The sequence below is a fragment of the Athene noctua genome, chromosome 16 (genome assembly GCF_965140245.1).
Source record: "Athene noctua chromosome 16, bAthNoc1.hap1.1, whole genome shotgun sequence".
NCBI classification, from domain to species: Eukaryota; Metazoa; Chordata; class Aves; order Strigiformes; family Strigidae; genus Athene; species Athene noctua.
Window position 1 is genome coordinate 11922816 of NC_134052.1, and position 22988 is coordinate 11945803.

At 41.1% G+C, this 22988-nt stretch overlaps 1 protein-coding gene across 3 annotated transcripts in view; it reads left to right on the forward strand.

Moving 5' to 3' along the window:
* GNAS (GNAS complex locus) overlaps positions 1-22988 on the forward strand; it is a 163179-nt gene that overhangs the window by 51568 nt on the left and 88623 nt on the right. Inside the window, exons 1-2 of one of the 3 annotated variants that reach the window (XM_074920591.1) lie at positions 6859-7845; positions 11754-11826. In XM_074920591.1, the coding sequence (XP_074776692.1) occupies positions 7707-7845; positions 11754-11826 (212 nt within the window). In that variant the 5' untranslated portion in view covers positions 6859-7706. Of the gene's footprint in view, positions 1-6858; positions 7846-11753; positions 11827-22988 lie in introns of those variants that run through there. The other 2 variants (XM_074920590.1, XM_074920589.1) reach the window with 2 other exon arrangements.

The following is a 22988-nucleotide window of genomic DNA, read 5'->3' on the forward strand; positions in this document are numbered from 1 at the left end:
GAAAAGACTTGTTCCAATTTTTTTTTTGTAATCGTCATTCCATATGTGTTATGCGGAGAGCTAGGATGTTCTGCTACTTCTGTTACATAAGAGAGTTGTTTTTTTTTTTAAAGTGCAGTGCAGAATACACGAGTAGTGAGAAGGAATATCAGGAAAAAAACCTCCAAGAAAACAAGAAAAGCTAGTAGGTGAAAAGCTCTCACTCAGTGTGTTATTTCCATAATTCCATGAGTTCCTTAAAGTCTCTTTTAATCTTTCTGAGGAAAAGCCTCGAAGTGAAAGGAGGAAGGCAAGGGGTTTTTTTCTTTGGTTTAAAGGAAGGTCTTGGTTAATTCTATTAGTAGACTTTGGGCTTGTTTTTATTTAAAAGCAAAACAAAAATCCCTCTCAAGTTTAGAATTTCTGTATGGAAAAATTCTTCTTCTTTGCCAGAGAGGGAAGTATCTCCTTTTCATCCTGTTTGTTTTGGAGTATCTGAACTTATGTGTTTTGTGTTTGTTCTTTATTGAATACATTAGTGATGCATTAATTTCTTTCTGACAATGCTCATTTCATTGCATTTGGATAGGCTCACTCTTTCCCATATGACAGACAAACGTCATTTTACTTGATGACCCTGCTTTGCCCTCCCTGGGTTTGATTGATAATGGCTTAATTTCCTACCTTGTTTACCTTTTAATGCTTTTTAAAGTGATTTTTGTTCTGGCTGCCGCAAAGGAAGCAGCTGAAACAAACCCCACAGTGGATTCTTGCTCCAATTCCAATCTGTTTGCTTTTTTTTTCCTTTTGAGATTATTGTTTGGCTTTAATTTGTTTGTTTCCCCTTTAAATGGGTTTGAGATTACTCAAGGGTTCCTTGTTCAGCAGGTCAAAGGGTAATTTGGAGACTTTGAAACCGTCTCCTTTTTTATCACCAAGTTTCGTTCTTCCAAGAGTCCAAAGGATTTTGCAGGACGATAGCTCGTGGAGGATGGCTCCATCTAAGGAAAGCGTGAGCAGCAGACCTGAGTCACTGTAAGAGGCAGTTTTAGTGTCCAAAGCAGAAAAAAAAAGCACTGATCTAAATCTAAATCAGAACCTTAATTAATCCTTATATATAACTAACTAAACAACCAAGTTTACTAGCGATTAAATACATTGAGATTGATAGGTTTGATGCTCAACTACCAGTCACTTCTATGGCCCAGGATGAAGGCCCACAGTTCCGTATTTCTAAAGCTAAAAATTTTAACAGACTTCAAACCAGAGAGGTATCAATACACAAAAATATACAGTGTGTGCTATAAAAAAATGTCCTTTAACTGAAAGAGTCAATCTGTCCCAGAGGTAATCCCTGCTTTTGAAAGAGGGAAGTCTGTTTGAACTGCTCAGCCATGGCACTGTGAATTTGCAGGACAGCAAAACGGAGCGTTGGGTAATGTAGGCTCCTTAAAACTTCACAGCTACTTCTTATTCTGCATAAGACTTTAATCCTCAAAGGTGCTATGCACAGGGGGAACTTCTGCACCTTTCTAATATAAATTCACCGTTTACTTTTTCCCAGTACTTGAAATCCCTTGAAAACCTTAGCAGGAATAAACCCCTCCAACACTTCTAAAATCTTCATTTCTTACAAAGATATACACAGATAATAAATTCCAAGTGAATCGCAGAGTGGAGAAGAATGAGTAGATTTTTTTTTTTTTTAGAGAAAGCAGTGTATAGACATTATCTACACTAGTATATATTCAGCTGGGGGGGAATTACAGGGTTGCAGATTCTCAGTGAAAAAACACTAAACCAACTTCCCCTTGAGAATTCACTTTGACACGATTAGCAGCTCTGCCCCAAAGTCTTAGGAGTGGAACAGCCTCACAGATGTGAGGACTAGGGAGAGGAGGTAACCGAGATGCATGGCTGTGACTGCATTTTCAGGTTTGTAGTGAAGTGACCCGTAGTTTGTTGTTCGCTGATCCACTCCTTGACAGCTTTAAATCAGAGTAGTTTTCTGGGTTTTTGTTTTTACACATGCAAGCCTAGCTCTCTTTGGGTTTATCCTGATAATCATAGAGAGGAATGTTACAAAGTTTACAGTCTAGGTTTTCAAGTGGAAAGAGCCTAAAGTAAATCAGAGATAAAGGTGTTGCTATAAGAACCGTTTGTTTCATGTGTTCACCAGATTAATTGAGCTCTATATCCTTTCATGAAAAAGACTTGCTGAAAATAGGCTATTTCCTATAAACAGAAACCAAGGAAATTGTACAGTTAGATCACCAGCTATCTCATTTACTTTTTGAGCTACAAATTTTGTCTGCTCTGCTGTGTCTCCTCAGCTGTGGTAGGCACTGAAATACAGGCTATTCCAGTGGCAAGGAAGGCTGACAACCTTCTCAAAAGCTGCAGTGCCATTTCAATCTGGTTGCTAAGGGATGCTCAAGCGTGATGTCGTCGGTCTCTTCCCTTCCAAACAAGCACATTGGTTTGGTCACAACTCTACCCCCACAGTTCACAGCCAAAAGTTTATGAGGTCATGTTCACTGTGGACAGCGTGAGCCCCTAAGGAACTGTACAACTGTCCCATCTGAAAATTAATTAACCGTTACATTTTTTGGAGGCTGGGGCATCCAAAGTGCTCAGTACCTTCAACTTACTAACAAATATGAATTGTTTGCAACAGGAAATAAGGGTGTTTTTTTACTTGGAGGGTTTGGAAGGCATGTGTGGTGTAAGATGGACATCCTGATTTGGGTCTCATCATCACCTGTAAAAACAGAAGAGTAACTCAAGTGAATTCAGAGCTAACTCTGATCGATTGAGAGTAAAACTGATGCAACGCCAGAATTGTAAGCAGAAAGTTTTATCCATTCAGCTAGAAAAAGAATGGAATGACACGAAGTATGTGTCTCAAAAGCATTTTTTCAACAGGCTCAAAATCTACTTTTTAAGAAAATAGTAACTCCAAAACAACTCTTGCATCTACATTGTCCAGCCAGTGTTTGTGATTTTTAGAACATTATTTCCTTGTGTCTTACCTATGCGAGTGTGAATATCCTCATGCACAATAAGGGAGGCTACCACAAAGAAAAGGCATTAAAATATATGCAATGGTCTGTCAAATACAAAGGAAACATATTAAAATAGGAAGAAGATTGTATTTTTCTTGAGTGATTATACTGATAGGTATTATATGTAAATCTTAAAAGGACAGAAGTTTTGTGTTATAGGGTGGGGGAAGCATAAGGGACATGTACTTTTCAACAAGTTCTTTCTCACTTGTACAGTTATTGATAGTCTACTACTTTAAATCTTTTTAACCATTTTTAAATCAAGCTAATACAGTTGTCCTAGCTGGGAAGTAAAGTCTGCATAATTTATACACTTCAATAGGACTACTCAACTGAGTAGAGTATATGTTTATTTACAGGATTGGGTTATTGTTAGAAATCTTCCCTCAGTCTCAGACACCAGACAGTAGTTTTGGGGGCAAAAGCCGTGGAGAAAAAATGGAGAAAAGAATTTCAATGAAATTCCCCTTTCAAAAAAAAAAAAAAAAAGAAAAGAAAATGAAGAGATCTGATAATTTTCATTGTAATGTCATAGAAGTTAGGCTAATGGAACTAAAAAGTCATTAACTAAAGTTATCAAGTGGACTGAATTGGATTATAGATATATAAAACTTTTATATACACATCCACAAATATTCCATTGAAATATTATTATTCACTTTTAATTATCCTGCTGCCTCTCCTTGTGAGATCTTTTCTGGTTTGAGAAGTGAAACAGCAGAATATTGTTTCACACTGCCAAACCCCCTGTTCTTTATGTTAAAAGCTAAGATGCGTGCTGGGGTCTCAGAGTCTTAATTTACTTTTACTAAAAAAGAAAAACCAACAGAATCTGAGGCTGTTAGCTGTTATATTCAGACACAGAAGGAATATCAGTGTATTTGAATTTAATCTCTAAGTGTGCTATGCTCACAATCTTCTGTGTGTAAACTCGTATCTTCCATTAATTTAAATAGTGCAGGATTGAATCAATAGACATGTCTTCTAATTTCTTTTACGGCCCCTTCCACGTTCATGTTACGTTGTATTTTTGGAAACTATTTCTGTTTAGTATGCAGCAGTGTCCTTTAACACCCTCTTTGAGTATTTTCAAGCCTCAAATAGTTAGACTTCTATCACAGAGGCACTGTCCCCATACATATAGTTACTAACCTTTGCATTTATTTGTTCCGAAGACTGCAGGTTCTTCAGAAGTGAGCTTCAATTTTATGATAAGTTAGGGGTCAGATTTTGCCTGCACCTACCCTTCTGATGGCAGGAGTCTCATGAAACTGAAGTGCATGGATTTTTATAAGACGGAAGCTAATGCAACTAGCTCCAAATAAGAAACACAATTTACTCTAAAGACATATCAGCAGCATTATATTATTTAAACAAATAAAAAAAGAATGAGAACAGCTCATGTGTTGGTATGCTTGTTCTTCAAATGATTCTCTCTTAATCAGGACAGCACTAGAAAAAAATCATGGCAATTTGATGGGTTTGGAACATACGGTTGGTGCTTTATGTCCTGTTGTATTTCAGAAAGACAAAAAGCCTGTAATTGCTGATAGGTTTAACAATTTGGGAGGTTTCTTTTTGTTTCTGTAGCTTTTGACACTTTCACACTTGAATAACGTGTAATACAAGGAGCTAATGCTTTATTCCGTCATGAGTTAACTGGGAGTTTGTGAATTAGCTGAGTGTGTTTCACCTTTTCAACTACCTCATGTTCAGCCTAAAGAGACAGAGGCACGGGGTCTGTGTGCCAGGAGGGCAGCAGTTCCTGTGCCCCAGCACGGTGGCTGATGCCTGTTAGAGTTTAACCTCGCTGAACACATCCTGGTCTGTGTTTGGGACAGGGATGGGCGTGCGCTGCTGGACAACAGCATTTACACAGCAATGACTGCCTTGTTGGTGGATGCCTTGGCATATTTACCACTCCCCTTTCCCCACACTAACGTCACTCACCTTTCAGAAAGAGTGTAGCCTTTTGTGTATCTCCAGCAGTAATTTTTATCTTGTTTGTGTTTTCCTTTGTGTTTGGAGCCTGAGATAGGTTCCCTTCCCCCCAGCTGGGACCCAGAGGAAAGCAAAGCCTGGAGCCCTGCTGCATGAGGTGGCAGATACTGGCATTTCTGCATTCTCTTCATACCTGCGACCATATAAAAGCTATGTTTTTATAATTTTCAGTCTGAATTCTGCTTTATTAAGTCCTTTATGCCTTGTAAATGCCACAGTTAAAATATATTTGAATAATGTATATTACATGGAAACAATACAAATAAATAAAAGACCTATAAAAGATATGAGGAATTATTATAGTCTTTGCTTCAGAAGAATCTGGGCATTGGTGAGCCAAGTCTTAAGACATTAAAAAACTGCCTTGGCCTAAAACACCTTGAGAAGTGAGTAAGAGTCACCGCTGACTCCAAAGCTCTTGGGTTCTGTGTACCCCAAAGTTGTGACATTTAAGAATAGACTGGAAGTGCCAATAACTTGCTCAAAGACCAAGATTTGGTGGTGGTAGTCCCCATTTCTCCTGAGGCCCACCCCTCTTTCAGCAAGGGCAACTAAACAGATGTATCTGATGACACTAACTATGACCTTCTAGTTGTTTGCTCTATTCACATAATTGTTTTACTGTAGGTGGTTTTAAATATAGTAACTGGATGACGTAAGAAGGTGTGTTCATGGGAGTAACATTGTAGATAGTTGAATTTTGCAAATGAAGATAAATAATCTATGTATAGTAAAGGACGTTTCATTAATCTCAGGGGGGTAGAGAAAAATGCTGGTGTGTTTTTAGGGAACCAGGTTTTACAAAGAGCAAAGCACCAATCTTTGTTTTCCAGATGTGGCTGATAAGCTTGTGCCTGAAAACTACTAGGTAATTTTGTGTAATGAGGTTTAAAAAAATTATTTTAGAAAACAAACTGGAGCTAGACGGCTGGCAAAACCATACGCAGAAGCAACTGCATGCATCAAGTTGTACTCCCCGATCCACTCGGCATAACTCGGTACTTGCTCACCCGGGCCCAGCACCCCATGGATCACGTTGTGGGCGAGGGAGCTGCCCCACGCCCAGAAATACCCGCACTGGGAAAAATTAATTCATGGGGATCAGCGTCTGCTGGATCGTTCTGTAGGTCAGTAGTGGGATATTCAGAGTTGATAGAGAAAATGTATAAATATATACATACATAAGTATTTAGTACAGAGACTTCTGCAGTAATTATTTTCAAGTGTAGTCTAAAGCGCCTCGGCACAGGACGCCGTTCAGATTGATTCAGAACTCTATTAACTTTAAGCCCCAACTGCAAATACTTTCCTCGGCTGCTTTCATCCCGAAAAGCCCTTCCTAACGACCGCTCGCCACCGGAGCGCCCGCGCCGCCCGTCCGAGGGGACGGCGAGGGGGGCGGTTGGTCTCCCTGCAGGAGACTCCCAGGTTATCCCGGGGCTCCCTGCGCGGCAGCACCCGCCGGCGCGGAGCGGCGCGGAGCCCCTGCGCCACCGGGGCCGGTTCGAAGAGGGCGCCGGCGGCGGCGCGGGCTGACGCGGGCTGTCATGTGAGCGGCCCCGCTCCCAGGGTTCAGTGTGGGCCTGCTTGCCCCACCCCGCCGCTCTGCCGCCTCGGTGCAGCTCAATAGGGGGAAGGAAAAAAAAAAAAAAAAAAAGGGGGGGGGGGTGGAAATGCGGGAGAGAGCAGGAAAAATTAGACGGGGAAAAATCCTCCCGTAAGGGACAGGTTTTGCTCAGGGGGAGAGACCAAACGGGCTTTTTTTTTTTTTTTTTTCCCTCCCCCCGCTCCCCGCTCGCTGGAGAAGCCGAAAGGATTCAGCCGCCTAGAAACCTAATGTGAAAAAGCAGCAGCAAAGAGAGGAAAAAAAAAAAAAGAGGGGGGGAAAAAAAAAAAAGGAAAAGGGGGGGGGGCTTGAATTGGACCCCCCCGCCCCGGTGAGGGAGGAAGGACCCGCGGCGGCTGGAGGGCGAGGAGCTGCGGCGCCCGGCGAGGGAAGGGGACCCGACCTCCGCCGAGAGCCGGGGCTGCCGTCACCCCCTCGGCGCTTCTGCCCGTCGGCGCGGGGGGAGAGGCGAGGAAGAGACATTTCCCGATCCTCCCCGCCGAGGATTTGGGGAGGTTTCCGCGCCTGGAGCCCGTGCCTTTGGATCTAAAGAGGATTATTTTTTTTTTTTTTTTTTCTGGGGGTGGCACTGAAGCTGGATTTGTTCCTGTGCGTGCGGCGCGGGGGGGGGCATTTCTGTTCCCTCTAGAGGAGCCGGCGGCCCGGCCGGGGGCGCGGAGATCCCCGCGGATCGCTCCGCATCGGGCCCTGCCGCCACCCCCCCGGGAAAAGGTGCGCTGAGGGGATCGGCGCGGGGCTGAGCGGGGGGGCGGGGGAGGAGAAGCAGCTGCAGCTGCCGGGGAGGAGGCCCGGCGGAGCAGCAGCAAAGTCATCGCCATCGGCCCCCCCTTGGCTGGCTCCGGGCTCGGCTCTCTCCATGTCTCTGGCTCTGGGCAGCGGCCGCCACAGCAGCGAGTAAGGGGGGAGGAGGAGGAGGAGGAGGAGGAAGAAGAAGGGAGCCCGGGAGAGTGCCTCCCTCCCTCCCTCCCTCCCCCCGGCAGCCCCGGCCGCCTCCCGTCCCCTCGCCCCGCGTCCCCTGCCTCCCCCTCCCCAAGATGGGCTGTTTAGGGAACAGCAAGACGGAGGATCAGCGCAACGAGGAGAAGGCGCAGCGGGAGGCCAACAAGAAGATCGAGAAGCAGCTGCAGAAGGACAAGCAGGTCTATAGGGCCACGCACCGGCTCCTCCTGCTGGGTAAGGGGGCCGCGGGCAGCGCGGCACCGGGGCAGCGGGCCGGGGTCCGGCGGCCGTCCCCTCCCCGCCGGGGGGAGGGCAGGGCGGAGGGCGGCGGGGCCGCGCACCGGCCCCCTGCCCGGGCACGGGGAGGCCCGAGGGAGAGGTGGGGCCCGGGGGGGAGCGGAGCCGCAGGGCCCACCCGTTCCGCGGGGCCGGGGCAAGGGGAGGGGGGGGGGCCGGCGAACCCGCTCCCGCCGGGGCCGCGGGGATCCGCTACCGCCCGGGGAGGTGGGCCCGGGGGCGCTGAGGAGACCGGTCGCGGTCCGGAGGAGCCTGCCGGGCTCCTCGGCCTGGCGGGGGAGGTCTCGGGCACCACCCGGGGCGCCGCCGGGAGGGGGCCCGGGGGCAAGGCCCCGCAGGTACGGGGCTGCGGCTCGGGGCCGCTCTCCGCCCGCGGGGGCAGCGCCCCGGCGCAGAGCGTGAGGAGGCGGCCGGGGATGCGGGGCCGGCCGCCGGCGAGGGGCGCGGGAGCGTCGGGCCCGAGGGGGAACCTGGGAGATAAACAGGGCAGGGCGCTGACAGGGGCGGCGGGCCTGCCCCGGGCGTGCGGAGCAGCTGCCGCGGGCAGGGCCGGTCACCGCGGCCTGGCGGGGGAGGCGGCCGGGGCTCGGCCGGCCCGAGGCGCTCCCCTCGCCGGGGGCTGGGGCAAGGGCTCGCCGAGGAGCGTGCGGCCAGGCCGGGGAGAGGAGGAAGAGGAAGGGGAGGAAGTCGGGGAATCGTTTGGGGGAAACGGAGGGAGGATGTCGGTCCCGGAGGGAAGCGCGGCGGCCGGCGTTGGGGGCGAGGGAGCGCCGTGGCTGTGGCGGGGGGAGCAGGGCCGGGCCGGGAGCGGGCGGGCGGCGGGGCGTCCTCTGTCCCCCGCCAGGCTCGTTAGGCTCGCTGCTGTGGCACCATTAATTGAGGTATCACGCGTTTGGAGGGAGGGGAACGTTTGTAGCTTGGTTTCAGGTATTATTTCAGCGGTTGATTTAGGTTACCTGCATGTGTCATGTTTTTCAGGAGATACCTTTAGAAACGCAGCTTATGGCTTCAAGGAAAGGGGTGCGTGTGCGTGCAAAAATCGTTACCAGAGAGGGCAAGAAAATGTTTGTCAGACTCATTCTTTGAAAGTGTTTTAAAGTAACGTTTTAAAATAAGATGCAGTTCGAGATCTCGGTTGTTTTGGTCACGCCGAGGGACTGCTTGCGCACGTTATGCAGGGGTGTTAGCGTGGAGCAGAGGCCAGGCCTCAGTGAGCTGACTCAGTTCTGGTGTGAAACAACCGTAATTGGGGGGGGAAGAATTTTTGAAGGTTGTGAATTTGGAAGTGTACTCTTACCGGTAAAATCTTTCAAATACTAATTTGAAGAAAGAGTCTTAACATAAATGGAGAGTGACTGGGGCTACAGCAGCACCTGCAGCACTGAGGAGTCTGCCAGGGCTCCAACAGAAATCCTTTAACAGGGTAATTTGGACTTCAGCTATTGGGGAATGTCTTGGACTTCCAGATTTCAGGCTGAACATTACATAGATACGTAGAACCCATTTGTCATCAGATGGGTTACTTCCCTAAGAGGCAGAATTTCAGAAAACAGATGGGCTCGCCTGGGTTTTCTTTCTGCTTTCTTTAGTTTTGGTGGTTGAAAAATAGTTTAGATACTTGTAAATAAAAATTTGTGGGTGTTTAACAATGGCTGTAAAATCATCTGTGTGTGTGTGTTTTAAAGTGATAATTCAGCTGCTGCAGCCTCTAACAGTAGCTGTCGTGAATTGTGGACGGTCTATAACACAAACTCACTGGTAAAAAATAAAAAAAGCTCCCGTCCCTATTATTATGTTATGTTTACTTTATAAGGCACGTGAAATAAAAAAAAAGTCCTGTGGAAGGATTCTTAATATTTTCATGTTGTTTTCAAGTAACACAAAGAACAGCTGCTAAATATTCAAACAGGTTTATACTGCTCTTTGTAGGCCCCACTGCTGTACACGTGCTTGCCCCTTCTGCCACGAGCGCTCTCACTGAAATTAATGGAACACTCCTTGGTGAGGTTGAATGTATGCATAATTGTTGGTAAGAATAGGGCTTAATGAGTAGGCAAATATAGAAGCAGACTTATTCAGAAATTTAGATGTTATACTTCATTTTGGCTCACTGGTACTGTATCTGATCCAGAGAACCCAGCAGGTATGTCAATACCAAACTGTATGTGTTTATAGAAAATGGGGGGGGTTTATACCCCCGTTCTTGGCCTAAGTGAAGACATTGACTCCCAATGCTTGTAAATATAAGATGTGATTTAGAGTTACAGCTGAAAATTTATTACTTATTCTGAATGGAAATATGACTACAGCATATACTGCTACTCCTGAATAATTCTTAGTCATGAAGAGGTCTTAGTCTCTATTTTAACCTGAGATATTAATTTTTGATTAGTTTTGCCACCTGTCTTTATTGCATGGTGTAGTATGCCTGAAGATAGAGTGTGTATGTTATAAAATTGTAGTTTAGGAGAGAAATGGTGCTTGCATAAGACCTGTAAATAAAAACTGCTCTCTAAATACTTGCAAAATATCAGTGAGCAAGGAGAGGAAAAAGGAGTAGGGCTCTGGTAATAAGGTGGCAAAACATGCAGGCAGGTTTTATGCAGAGAAGAGCAGGACTGTTAGGAATACATGACGGAGAAGGAAAGAAGGGAGAAAGCAGAGGGGAATGTATTTGTCAGAAAATGAACTTTGAAATATAACTGCTAAAATACAGTTTTGAACATGAGGCTCAAAATGGAGGGTTGTGCTGTCAGTGTGTGCTAGCAGAGGCCTGGCATCCTATAAATACAAACCGTACCTCCCTGCCCATTCTGCCATAGACATACATTTTCTGTTGTTGAGACATAGGCTAATGAGAGGAACAAATGAGTAGCCAGAAGATGTGAAGGGGAATCTTTTTAAATTTTGCCAGGTTATGATACTACTCTTGCAAAAATATGTTTGCTTTATATAGAAAGCTACTGATCTGGCAGCGTGGAGCAGCTCAATTAAATGCTGCTGTTTGAGTCTTTTTAGCATGCATGGAAAAACGGGTACTATAGGCAGATGGGTTGCCCTGTGCACTGGCATCCGTGCAGCACAGCAGAAATAGCATACATCTACTTATGGAAACTGGGGTAAAGTGGAGTGGGTTTTTTGTGCCGCAGGTATATAAGGGAATCGGAGGAGAGCTGCAGGGGGCTGTTTGGAGCCTGCAGCCACAAAAGGTGGTCTTTGCGCCTCGTTGCGTATATGATTGATTTGGAACACGTAGAGGGGGTGGGAGGTTGCTTACAAGACACAAATTGGAGAAGGAGGTTTCTGTAGCTTTGTGGGTGGAGGCTTAAAGGGATGCCTTCCTTTTTCAGATGTGAGTATTCACATATTTTATCTCTTGTGATTTAAGTTACAGTCTTTTGACTGGGTGATGATAACCACAGCCAAACTTGAAATATTTTCAGGATCTAACAAAAATGCTTGAGTTTAATATGGGCTTCAGTCAGTCTTTCTCTCCATCAGATAGTAGTGACAACGCAAGCAGATTTTGACATTCCGTGTCTTGTTCTCTATAAAATGTTGAAGTTGTCCTTTTTCCTTCCAAACCCTGCAATCTGCTTTTAACGTTGACACTGGAAAAATGGACAGTGAAACGATCCAAGATTCAGATCTGACACATGACTTGAGCTGGGCATTTATTTTTAGCTACAACTGAAGTTTCCAGTGGCAATTATTTCTTTTTCTTTCGCTTTTCACTCTTGCACTGAGAAAACCAACTTTCTCGATTTTACCCTGAAGAACAAATTTTAGTGTGTCCTTTCATCACTCATGCTTCCTTCTGAAATTGATTTACTTTCATTTTCTAGGTGCTGGTGAATCCGGTAAAAGCACAATAGTCAAACAGATGAGGATCTTGCATGTGAATGGATTTAATGCTGAGTAAGTACATTTGCTTTTTCACTTTACAACCTACCTTATGTCTGTGCACTGCACAGTAGTCACTGCTGCTGGTTTATATCTTGGTATATTTTCTTTTTGCTACTGTTTCATGGTCTCTAGAATTTGGATGTGTATTTTTAGGTGAGATTAATAGACATTAACTTGAAGTCATGAACCAATAATAAGAGCTAACAGTATAAAATTATATCAAGGTTCAGTATAGCTGATTTGATTAAGGCTTAAGTTTTGTGCTTTTTTTTTTTTTAACTGCAGTTTCTTTCACAACATGGCTGACACTGATTTACCTCTGCTAAGCACATTGATTCATACTGCTGTAAACATACCTCCTGTTAGTGTACAAAATGAATGCAGTTTTCTTTATTTAGAGCTAGGAAGGCTTTTGTTTCTGTCTTCTCACAAAATGAGATCGTACTATGAATTTTGGGGGTAACAGGTCAGATTTTCTTCGCTCTTCTGTTGTGTTTGCCTGTCCAGATGTTTGTTAAATTACGTATCTAAAAGCTTTTCTTGTTTACACTTAAAATCTGTTTAATTCTTTGATACTTGTGAGAAGGGAATGGCATTGGGAGAGGGGAAAATGGAAATTATTTTTTTGTCTGAGGAAGCTTTGTGTTTGCTAACTTTTCATCTAACCGTGCTAGGGAGCAGGAAGAGATTCTTCTGCATGTTAGTTTACATTTGCAAGTGTCTGTCAGGGTGTGTGTGTACAGCAAAACCTGATAAATTAATTCTAATTGAATTAATGTGTTGGAATTTCAGAGCTTATTCTCTGTGTTTAATTTTTTTAGTTTATATTAACTGGGTTTTGCCTTTCTTGTTTTCAAACCTATTTTGTATTAGCATCCCCTAGCTTCTAGTAGTATCATCTGTTCTGTGAATCCTGCCTTTTTGGGAAGATTAAGCTTTCACTAGTCTTTCAGTAGTTAATTCTTTAGTAAGAATGTCTGAGCTAAAAGTTTAGCCAAGGAGCCTGGACAATACTTCTTCCTAATCCCAAGTTCAGGATAAGGTAGACAGTCTTTTGGAAGAAAGTTCAGACTGATTCATAATAAATTACATTCTGCACTACATGTTTTTAGCTCCTCTTTATAAGGAATATTTTCTTCATTCAGGGCAACTCTTTTTCATAAGTGCTCAGTCCTGCATCCTGTTACTGCATCCTGTTACTATCTCATTATTTTGGCTGCTCTTGTTACTAAAGAACTCTTAAAAGACTTAAGTGACTTAAAAGATTTGCATGAGTTGACTTTGATGTAGCAGCTCTCAACTTTAGGTGCCAAGTTCATCAATGAAAGTGGAAATCAAGGATCCCTGGCACCTTTAAAAATATCAATCCATTTAACTAACACACTTCTGTTTTCAAAGAGTACAGATGCTCCTAAAGAGATGTTACTGCTGTGTAATGAATGGTGTATCACATGTGTAGATAACTTCATCCCTGCAAGCTGCATACCCAAACTTGTGTGAAATCAGGAGCCCAGGAACACATTATACAAGCCCTCTAGAGCTGGGGAGGGACTGGGACACACTGAGATTTGCAACAGCAGTGCGTTCCTCGAGTATCTCACTTTTGTGTTGTAGGTTGGGGCTCAGCTGAGCAGGCAACTGTATTCCAGGGCAACATGGCAAATTTGGCCTCTGGAGCCTCTGCTGTGTTCTAGCTACTTATAGCAAGGGATCTGAGTTACCCCTATGCCAGCACAGCCTTGCTCCCAATCACGTAGCATACACTGGTGTGGGAGCCATGCATGAATTGTGGAGGACCTGCATGCAGCTCAGGAACCATAGGTGTCCACCCCATGGCATATTGTCTTGCAGTCAGTCCTCTGCGCTTGTCCTTTTGTGGGTCACATGTATTAGAACATTGGGGTGCAGAAAAACCAAATTTGAAAGTGGCATGTATTAAATGTACAAGAAGTGATAATGCATCTAGTTTTAAGTTTTTGTTGCTGAAAAATACCAGTAGAGCATAACATATGAGGGGAGTAGGCTGTTTTTCAGTGATGAGACTTTCTTTCAAGTTCAATGCTAGTCCTTAAGTAACTTGTATTTTCTTCAAAGCAACTAACTGCTCCCTACATTGTCCTGCTTTCCCTTTTTGCCCTATTCGTTCCCTTTCTGCCCTACTTACCTTGTGGAAAAATGATACGGGATTCAGCTAATGAGAGAGGTAGCATGGAGGTTTTTTTGAATGGGTAAGAAAAGTAAAGCGTGAATTCTCTTAATGTTCTTACTCAGTTGTTCTGGAACATAAACATGTTTGCATATAACACCTTGGCTGATGTGATGAATAACAGAAGAGAGGTGAAAACTGTAGTGTGCTGGAGATGAACAGCAATTTTTTAATATTAGTGTCTATGTACATAACTTTAGTTCTATTTCTGTTGGTGCGGCTTTTTCATGTGGCTTGAAATAAATCCAGTTTAAAGTCCTGTCTAAAACTTGTTTGCCTTTGATTTGGTTGCCTTCTGATAAGTAATGTTTGAAGCAGAAAGAGGATACCTGTTACAAAAGATGTCTAATGTGCTACAAACAAGGGAATCAAAAGTTTTTATCAGGTGTTACTCAAATACTCTTCTTCATTTCTGGTGACTGAACAGGGATATCCAGTGCTGAATGCACTTGCTTCCTTCAGTGAGTGTAAGGATTTTTTAATTTGTTTTGGCTTTAGAATTCTGCCCCTAAATAGGTGAAGAGACCGTTGTCATGTGCATTTAGGTGAATTGTTGTAGCATTTAACAAGGTGAAATTTATGTAGTTCTACAAAACTAGAAGAATTTCCTCTGGGACTCCAATCCTTGATCGCTTTAGCTAATTAATTATTTGAGGCACTATATGGAATCAAGTGTTCCAGGTAATTAATGTGCTTAATAGTTAACAATGCTGAGGTGAATTTGAAGGTGGTTAAAGTTCTAGCCAAGTTAACTACAGTAAAGACGGTTTAAAATTTTTTTCAATGTTTCTTTTATGATCTGTAGTTGAGTTATAGTCAGAATTTTTTTTGTTTGTTGTTGTGAAGGTGGCATGTGGGAAGTAACAGTGCTGTGGCATTGGTAAGCGGAGTAGAATACTGGAGAAGCAAGGCGTGGTCTAAAGCACAGGTTTTTCTGGACGGAGTTTTTGCAAGGGCTTAGCTGGATTCCAGCTCTCACAGGATGGCTTCAGTTGACCATGCTATCATCTGACATTTTCCTACAAAAATTTCATAAGTAACAGGAGTGTAGCTTCCCCACAGTATTCTTCCGGTGTTCCTCATCCTTAGCATGGAAGAGCTGTGTTTTAAGCATAACGAAGACTCCATATGAACCAAGTTTTCTATTCTTTGCATCACTGCCAACAACAGAGCCCCTTGTGATGTGAAAAGGGTTTAAATTTGGCTTGTAATAGCAGGAAACCTGTGACTTCCCTTCCTTTCCTTCCCTCCCTCCTCAACACTTCAACTGTCTTTTCACGAGGCTGTTCCAGAGGAGTAGGTCTCTGCTCTTGCATACTGTATTTTGTGAGCATCCACTGATAAAGTGGAATTAAAACCTTCTGGGTTTTGCTGTGCAGAAGTTCAGATGCCAATCCTTATGAACCAGAAAGGTTTTCTGAGTTATCTTGAGGCTGGGGTTCTTTGCTTCCAAGATGATGGCCTTTCACTGACTTTTTAAAGTCATCTTTCCCCTCCGTGACTGCTGTGGGTTTGGCTGACAGACTGTAAGGAGAGGGTCGTTGTCATGGACGATTTTAGAAAGTGGGAAATTGGCAAAGGCGATAGACAATTTTGAAGTGTCATGGGAAAAACTGTGACAAGCAGAATTATTTAGATATAAGTGAATTGTTGAAATGTGACTTACGAAATCCACTACAAAGATTGACAAATAAGGACAATGTGCCTTTGTGATTAGTAAGTTTGGATTGTATTTATGATTCAGGAAGTCTTGAGGATATAGGGAATTTCAGATAATGCTTCTCAGCTTCAGTTTCCCAAATGATAATTTATAATGATGACACTTTCTTAAACTAGCATGTTGAAGTGTTTGAATAGGAGTTTGTATGTTTATCAAATCTGTTAATGATGATGGCAGAAGCAGAACTGAATAGCTTTATTTTCAAGACCTAGATGATGAATATATCTGTATTTCTCTTGTACTTAAAAAAATTATTTTCTCTTAATGAGGAAATTATGAAAGCCAAGTTGCCCTCTTAAAGGTTTGGAACTTTATCTCTTTTCTCACCTAGATTTAGTAGTTTGTGAGGAAGGAAGAGTAGTCATTAATGCTTTCCAGTATTTTCTTTATGCATCTCATCCACCAGAAGTTGAACTTCAGTACCACCATTATTTCACATAAACCAGTAAAGGATGTTATCTAGCCATATTGGTCAGTGTCAATCTCTTTTATGACTGAAATTGTTTCTGTCCTTGTAACTTTACTCTTCTGCCAGCTTATACTGTGTTTTGTTTTATAACTTTGGTCATTTTATGTGTGTGATTTTATGGAAGTGAATGTTATGAGTGAGGAAAACATAATTTTTATAACTAAGTCTTTTAAAATAATTCCCTCCTAATGGTTAATACTAGTTTGTATGCACAAACATTATTGCTCTCTTTACAGTTCCTTTAGATTTGTGTACCAATACCATGTTTTTAGAATGGTCACATTAGTTTCTTTCCAAGAAACAAACTGACTTTATTGTATTTTACTCTGTCAACAAAAATAGTGTTTTCCTGGTGTTTGAGTAACATTGAAAATTGGAGGGTGTGAGGCTTGGTGTGTGTTTTCCCTTCCCCTCTCTTTTCTTTCTTTGCATCATGATGTGTATCAGGAGGCTTCTGCAGATTTGAGGCAGAGAGCATTTTTTTTCCTTAGCTCCTGTTCCAGGACACAGACGAGGTGTTACTCTGCTGGAAATTTTGGGTGTACATATCTGTTCAAGACTATGAAAAGTTCCATTCCAACTGAACAACTAGCTAGGGGTTTTGGTCAAGATTTGTGCTGTATGACATGAAGTGCAGATGTGGGTAGAGAGGGGAGCAGGATATGTATTTCAGTCTATTTTAGGTTTTGTCCTAAGAACTGGTACAGTTGTGTAATTGAGATTTGTCAAAAGACAAGACTATACCAACAATGAATAAATACTGTGATTAAGAACTGAATACTGCGTATAGCTTGTAAAAGTTTATGCAAGTTAAATATAACTGCCATCAACTTGAAAAAAATGGGAGGCAATATCTGGGGACATTAAACAACCTAAGCAGACAAGAAATTCCTTAATTGTTAGGGTGTTTAATGTGTTTATGTACTTGAAATTATCTTTTCTTTGGAAATACTTTTACTTCTGTAAAGGGGAAAATTCCATTCTGTGAAAAAGTAAACCTGACCTCAATGGAGCATTAATACTTTGTTATGTTACAAAGAAAAAAGGAAAAAAAGTTTCCAGGTTTTGAGTTTTTCAAGTTTCTTGTGGTATCTTGCCCGGAGATATGAGATGTTCTCCATTAGGAACATGTGCAAATGTTTTGCATTTAAATTTGCTACTCAGGTGTGAATTTAAATAGTGTAAGATGAGTTTTCAGAAGATTTTGATAGTTCATAGTACCTGCGTTGGGCCTTATTTGGCAAAGAGTAGTAACACGCTGTGGTGCTGAATATTCTAATAGTCAGTGGAATAACTCCTTTACCTTGCTCAGAGGCATTCTGAAGTTAAGCCATTAAAATACTTCCATGTGCAAGTGAAGTGATTTTTTTTTTTTTTTTTTTTTTCAGAGTGCAAAATGATGTTATTTAAGTTCATGAAAGTATTACAGAAAAGCAATGCATGAAGGAATCTAAAAGTTTAAAAAACTGGTTAGTTCTGTCTGGTTGTAGACACTCGTGGTAGGCTCAGACTAACCATGAGTGGAGAGATGCCGACACAGTATTTAAAGAAAGGATAGACTTTCATTTTTACGTTATGCTTTATTTTCAATTGCCTGTTTTGTGTGTTTGCTTTTTCAAGAAACTCTTACTTGGGTAGAAGAAGAAAAGTGAGAATTGAACATAAAAATGTCTTTATAGTTGTGTGGGAAACAAAGTGTTGCTCATAGCAGAGCATGCATCGTATCTGTGTTTACTGGTTGGTGGGAAATGCTGAATTCTCGTAGCAAAGCAGTATTTAAACTACCAGTTTTATGTTGTTGCATGTTGAGAGCTCTCCGTCCTCTGAATTACAATTCCTGGCCTTGCAACTTGACATTTATGCTTTAAGTTAAATATTTCAGTTTTCTGATGTAAAAAACCAACAACAAAAAAACTGGTAGTAAACTTGTCCCTTAAGATAAATTTGCATATGTTGCAGACATGATTTGGCATGTAAAGGGACTGGCCAAAAATATGGCAGTAGGTTTATTTATTTTGAGGTTTAAATTTCACAAAAGCTTTTTAAGTACGCATAGGCAACTATCAACCTAGTAGAAAGCTTTATAGTTAGGAGTTACAGAGAGCTTGGAGGGCAATAAGTATGAATAGTGGAATAAGCATAAGTGATGTAATCTGTGAAGCAGAAGAGAGAGACAGAAGAGACCTTACAACTTGACTGTGTGGAGAACATTGTGAATGGGTCTGGGAGGAATTTGACTTTTGATAGTAGATGTGGGATTTTACCCATTAGTTTTGGTAAAAACAAATAAATTAAAAAACCCCCTGTTTTATAAAATTTGCAAGTTTCCTTTTTACCTTCTCAAAACAGAAAATAAACTGTTTGGGTAACTGAGCTAGTGAAGTCTTGATTTCTGTAAATTGTTCTGTCTCTCCCAAATCTTTTCTGTAATAGTCCCTCCCAGTCCTGTAGAGCATTTGCTGTTCCTCCCTGCAGGACCTGTAGCTTTCTGGGTGTCTCTTGTATCCTCCAACCGATGCAGTCCCTGTTGTAGTCCATGGCCCTGGTGTTCCTTGCAGTACTGGCCCCTAAATACTCCTGGATCATCCTGTCCTTTATCTTCCTTTTTTTTGTTCTTCCTGCTACCTGGACAAAGTCAGCATGTGCTGTGGCTGGTGTAGATCTCCATGAACTCTTTCTGCTTTTCCTTATTGGAGCATTAATTTTGTTCTCTCTTCCACTCGGCCTCTGATTTTTATATCTGGAAATTAATCTCCGCAACAGCAACCCTCCTACAAAGTTTCATTGAAATTGGACAACAGAATTTGAGAGTGAGACAGAAAAAAGCTAAAAAAAGTCCTGCTCTTCCTCAATTCACTCAAAATAGTTTTTGAAATGTTTTTACTCTGCATGTTCGTGAATTAGTGGAAGTGGTGTGTTTTTCTCCATTTTCTTACCTTAATCAGACATTTACTAGTATAAGCCAATGTATCATATTCTGTTTAACTTGTTATTTAAAAATCACAAGATTAAATTCCCCCCCCCCCCCCGAATTTTAGATAACTTAAAAAATATAACTCTGTATGGAGCATATTAAATATATATCTATATTCCACACTTCAGTGTCCTTTCTGAAAAAATTCATCATATCAGGTTTTCCCCAACTCTTCTCAAGAATTAGACCTGCAGAGTGATTACCTTTTCTCTAGCCAGTGTTACAGAATCAGTACTATGTGAAGAATTTTCTTCTGTAGTATCTCACTGGATTTCTTCTTGTCCTCTCTATTTTGGATGGGCAGACTGGGCAGTATTCTGGTAATGGTTTTACTAAATGGTTTTGGTAAAGTGGTTTTACTAATTTATCCAGATGGATGCTTGAATTACATGATAAAATTCTGTTCATTTATAATCTTGAGCTGAAGGAAGATTACCTTTTTGCTATTAAAACTGTACATTCACATTATTGCAGTCCCTGAAGATTCCCCTTGCTTCATTATATAGCTGTGTTTTATCTGTTGCTAGTCGTTCCAGCTGGGCAAATTTTTTCAACTTCATTATGTTAAAACCTAGTGTGTTTGTTGCATAGGATATAATTTATTACTAATAAATGATGTGCCTTCTCAGCTCCTTCTAGCAATGTAGCTAGGAGTGTTATTTCTTGTTCCTGTTTCTTAGGTTGCTAGCTTCCTGTGTTGTTGTGGTCTCTGTGGAATAGGTTCAGTAAGAGTGAAGATGTGTCCTGTCATTTCTCTTCTTTTGGGCTGGACAAGCAGGTTTGTGGGGTTCTGAGGGATTTTTTTTTAAATGAAGACCACTACCCTTGTTTCAGTTTTGTAAGCATCCTTCCCGAGTGTCTCCTGGATCGAAGCAGGCATAGCTAATGCTTTGAAGTATCATCCAGCTGGCAAATTTGTCTCTCTCTAAATTTATTTTTAGATATATCATGCATTTGTATATTAAGGTTTCCCAAGTCCCATCTCTGAAGAGCTGAGATACAGAAATCGTTCAGTTTAATCTTGGTCATTCAGAGCTCTCAAGTTGAAATGAAGGAATTTCCACTGATGAGGGTATTTTTTTTTTTTTTTAAAATGTAGCTTAAATCCTGATGTCAAAAATAATATGCCTTCTGTTTCACTTTTACAATTGAATCTTGAGTTCCTAGTAAATGCAAAAATAAATGCACCAGCTTTTAATAGTTATTTCTACAAATGTACTCTAATGTAAACATGCAGTTAATTAGAATTACTTGTTTGCAGCTGAGCTTGCTTCCTTGGAAACAGCAATACATTGAGGTATGGTTTTGACAGCTAAGGGGCAAAATTACCCACTTTTTGGGGAATGTAGTAGTGGAATGTCGTGATGAAATGTTCTGTTTTAAGGTGTTTGCTATTAAAAAACTATGAGAAAGCTTGTGACCTTCTCTATTAGCTACCTGTTGCTGACTGTGTTCTCCAGAGGCCTATTTAATAAGCCATTGTGTTCACTTGCCTTTTTAGTTAAGGCATCAGAAAACAATCATCTCTCCCAGCTGCACCCTTGTAACATCCCAAGAGTGGAGGGTGAACTAATGGAGCAGGAGAGGTATGCAGTGTTTCCTTCTGAGGTTTAGTATAGTCCCAGTAGATGTTACATTTAGCCTCGAATGGCAACTTCACAGTTAGCTGTGGGTTTACTATTGCCTTCTTAACCATTGTGATTTAAATACTCTCTTCTTGCCTGTAGGTCTGCGTGCATAGATAGACTTTTGTTTCCTTCAAGTTAAGACATTTTTATTCTGTTTTGTTAATACAATTATCTATGTAATATAAGTGCTCATTTTAATTAGAAAATGGGTATCAGTGAAATAGGATTCTTCCTTAAGTTTAATGAGAAAGGATGTCTTGCTCATATTTTGCTTTATTTTTTTTTAATAGAGAAAAGTGTGTAATGGGACACTTAGCACAGTAAGTTCAGAAAACTATGTGTAATACCTGTTTTAACCCAGAAAATTTAAAGCACTTAAATATGCTAGCTAAATTTGATTTAATGTGGCATTACTGTGAAAAAAATAAACTAATTGGTTTTGTGAATTTTAAAGTAATTGCATAACAGTGATTGGCATAGCTTCACATATTTTGTATGGCTTTTAACAGTTTAAGAGCATTTAAGATAAAGATGAAAATTTAGAGTTGTAGTAACTTTGGTTTTAAATAAGCAAAAGATAATAATCATAAGGACATAGCCATTTGCTGAAAAAATTCTATTAAATACCTTTAATTTTTTCGGTTTTCTGAAATGAGAATGTAATAACAGCACTGCATTATTAATGCAAAAAACTAAGCACAGTGCAAAGCTGAGGATTTTTTTTTTTTTCCTTCTGTAAATGCATGAGAAAATTTGAAAGGAGGAAGGCTCAGTTAAGTACTCAGAATTCTCAGAAATGGTCATAATACTCTGATCCACTCCACTATGCAAGCCCCGAGTCCATGTGCAGGTCAGGAAGAGCAGCTTTAATTCTTGTGCCCTATCCCACACTTTCTACACTTTCAAATATCTGACAAAACAATTGAGAAGGTCAGTGTCAGTAAGAATTTTAAGTTTTCTGATACTTTGTCTCAGTGTATTTTGCAGCCGGCATGTTACACAACTTTCTGGAAGATTTGCTTTATGGGCTGGTTTGGGGCTTTTTGTTAATTTCTATAGTGTAGCAAGTTGCGGAATCTTCAGTACTGTGTTTTGAAGCATACTAAAATAGATGCCTGTAAGTTAGATATAACGTTTTACTTTTGGTATGTAAAAATGATTAACGTTGTTTCAAAATAGTTACTCATAGGAACACATTCTGCTTATGCTGAATGCTGTAGATAAAAACACATTATTAAAAGTATAATTGCAACTATAACTATTTTGCCTTTAAGTTTTTTGAATTGAAAACGGGAGGTAACGGTGTTACTGGACTCTTAATTTCCCCAAACTATTGGAAACTTGAGATGCTCCGTACTGTCTCTGTGTTTTGCCCTCACTTAATTGGACAGTCTTCATTTTATGTAATTGCATCTTATGCAATCATATGTTTACTTTCCTTATGTTTGTCACTGAAGAATTTAATAGCATTCTGTTACCTCAGTATCTTTCTGAACACCACTGGAAAATAAGGAGGTAGAAAAAAAGTAAAAAAGACTGAGTTTAGTAAAGCATTTTTTCTTATTTTGCACAGTCGTAGGGAAAAACACTTTGAAATAATGTAGGCAGCATACTGTCTGGCTTTTTTTCCTTACAATTTTATTCGTACTTTGGAAACATAAAAAGAGTTGTCCGAAAGTGGGAGGGAGGGAGAAGGGAAAGTAGACTGAAGTGATAGTCTTAGATAATGTCCATAAGTAATATTTAATATGCACATGTAATTTTTTTTTAAAAAGGCCTACTATATATATTGCCCTTAGAAATGGAAAGTTAACCCAATTCAGTCCCAGAATAAACTTTAAAATTTTACTTCTCTCTGGGATTAACTGGAATCAGCTGAGACATCTATTTTGTTAATTAGAATTAATATATTCCATTCTGATAATTTTGGACAATATGAAAACAGTAATATTTTCAGTTCTAATAGTATTGTTTGGGCATAGATTTTATTACTGAATGCAGAAGGCTAATTTATACATAATTACGTAGAGAAAGGAAAAATATTCTATAGATATTTTATACTTTAACAAAAAAGTATATATCCTTCCTGTACAATGCTACAGATAAAAAAGGAAGTTTAGCATCTGTGAGAAGGGCAAATATCAGATTCATCCATTAGAATATGGATATTTTCAATA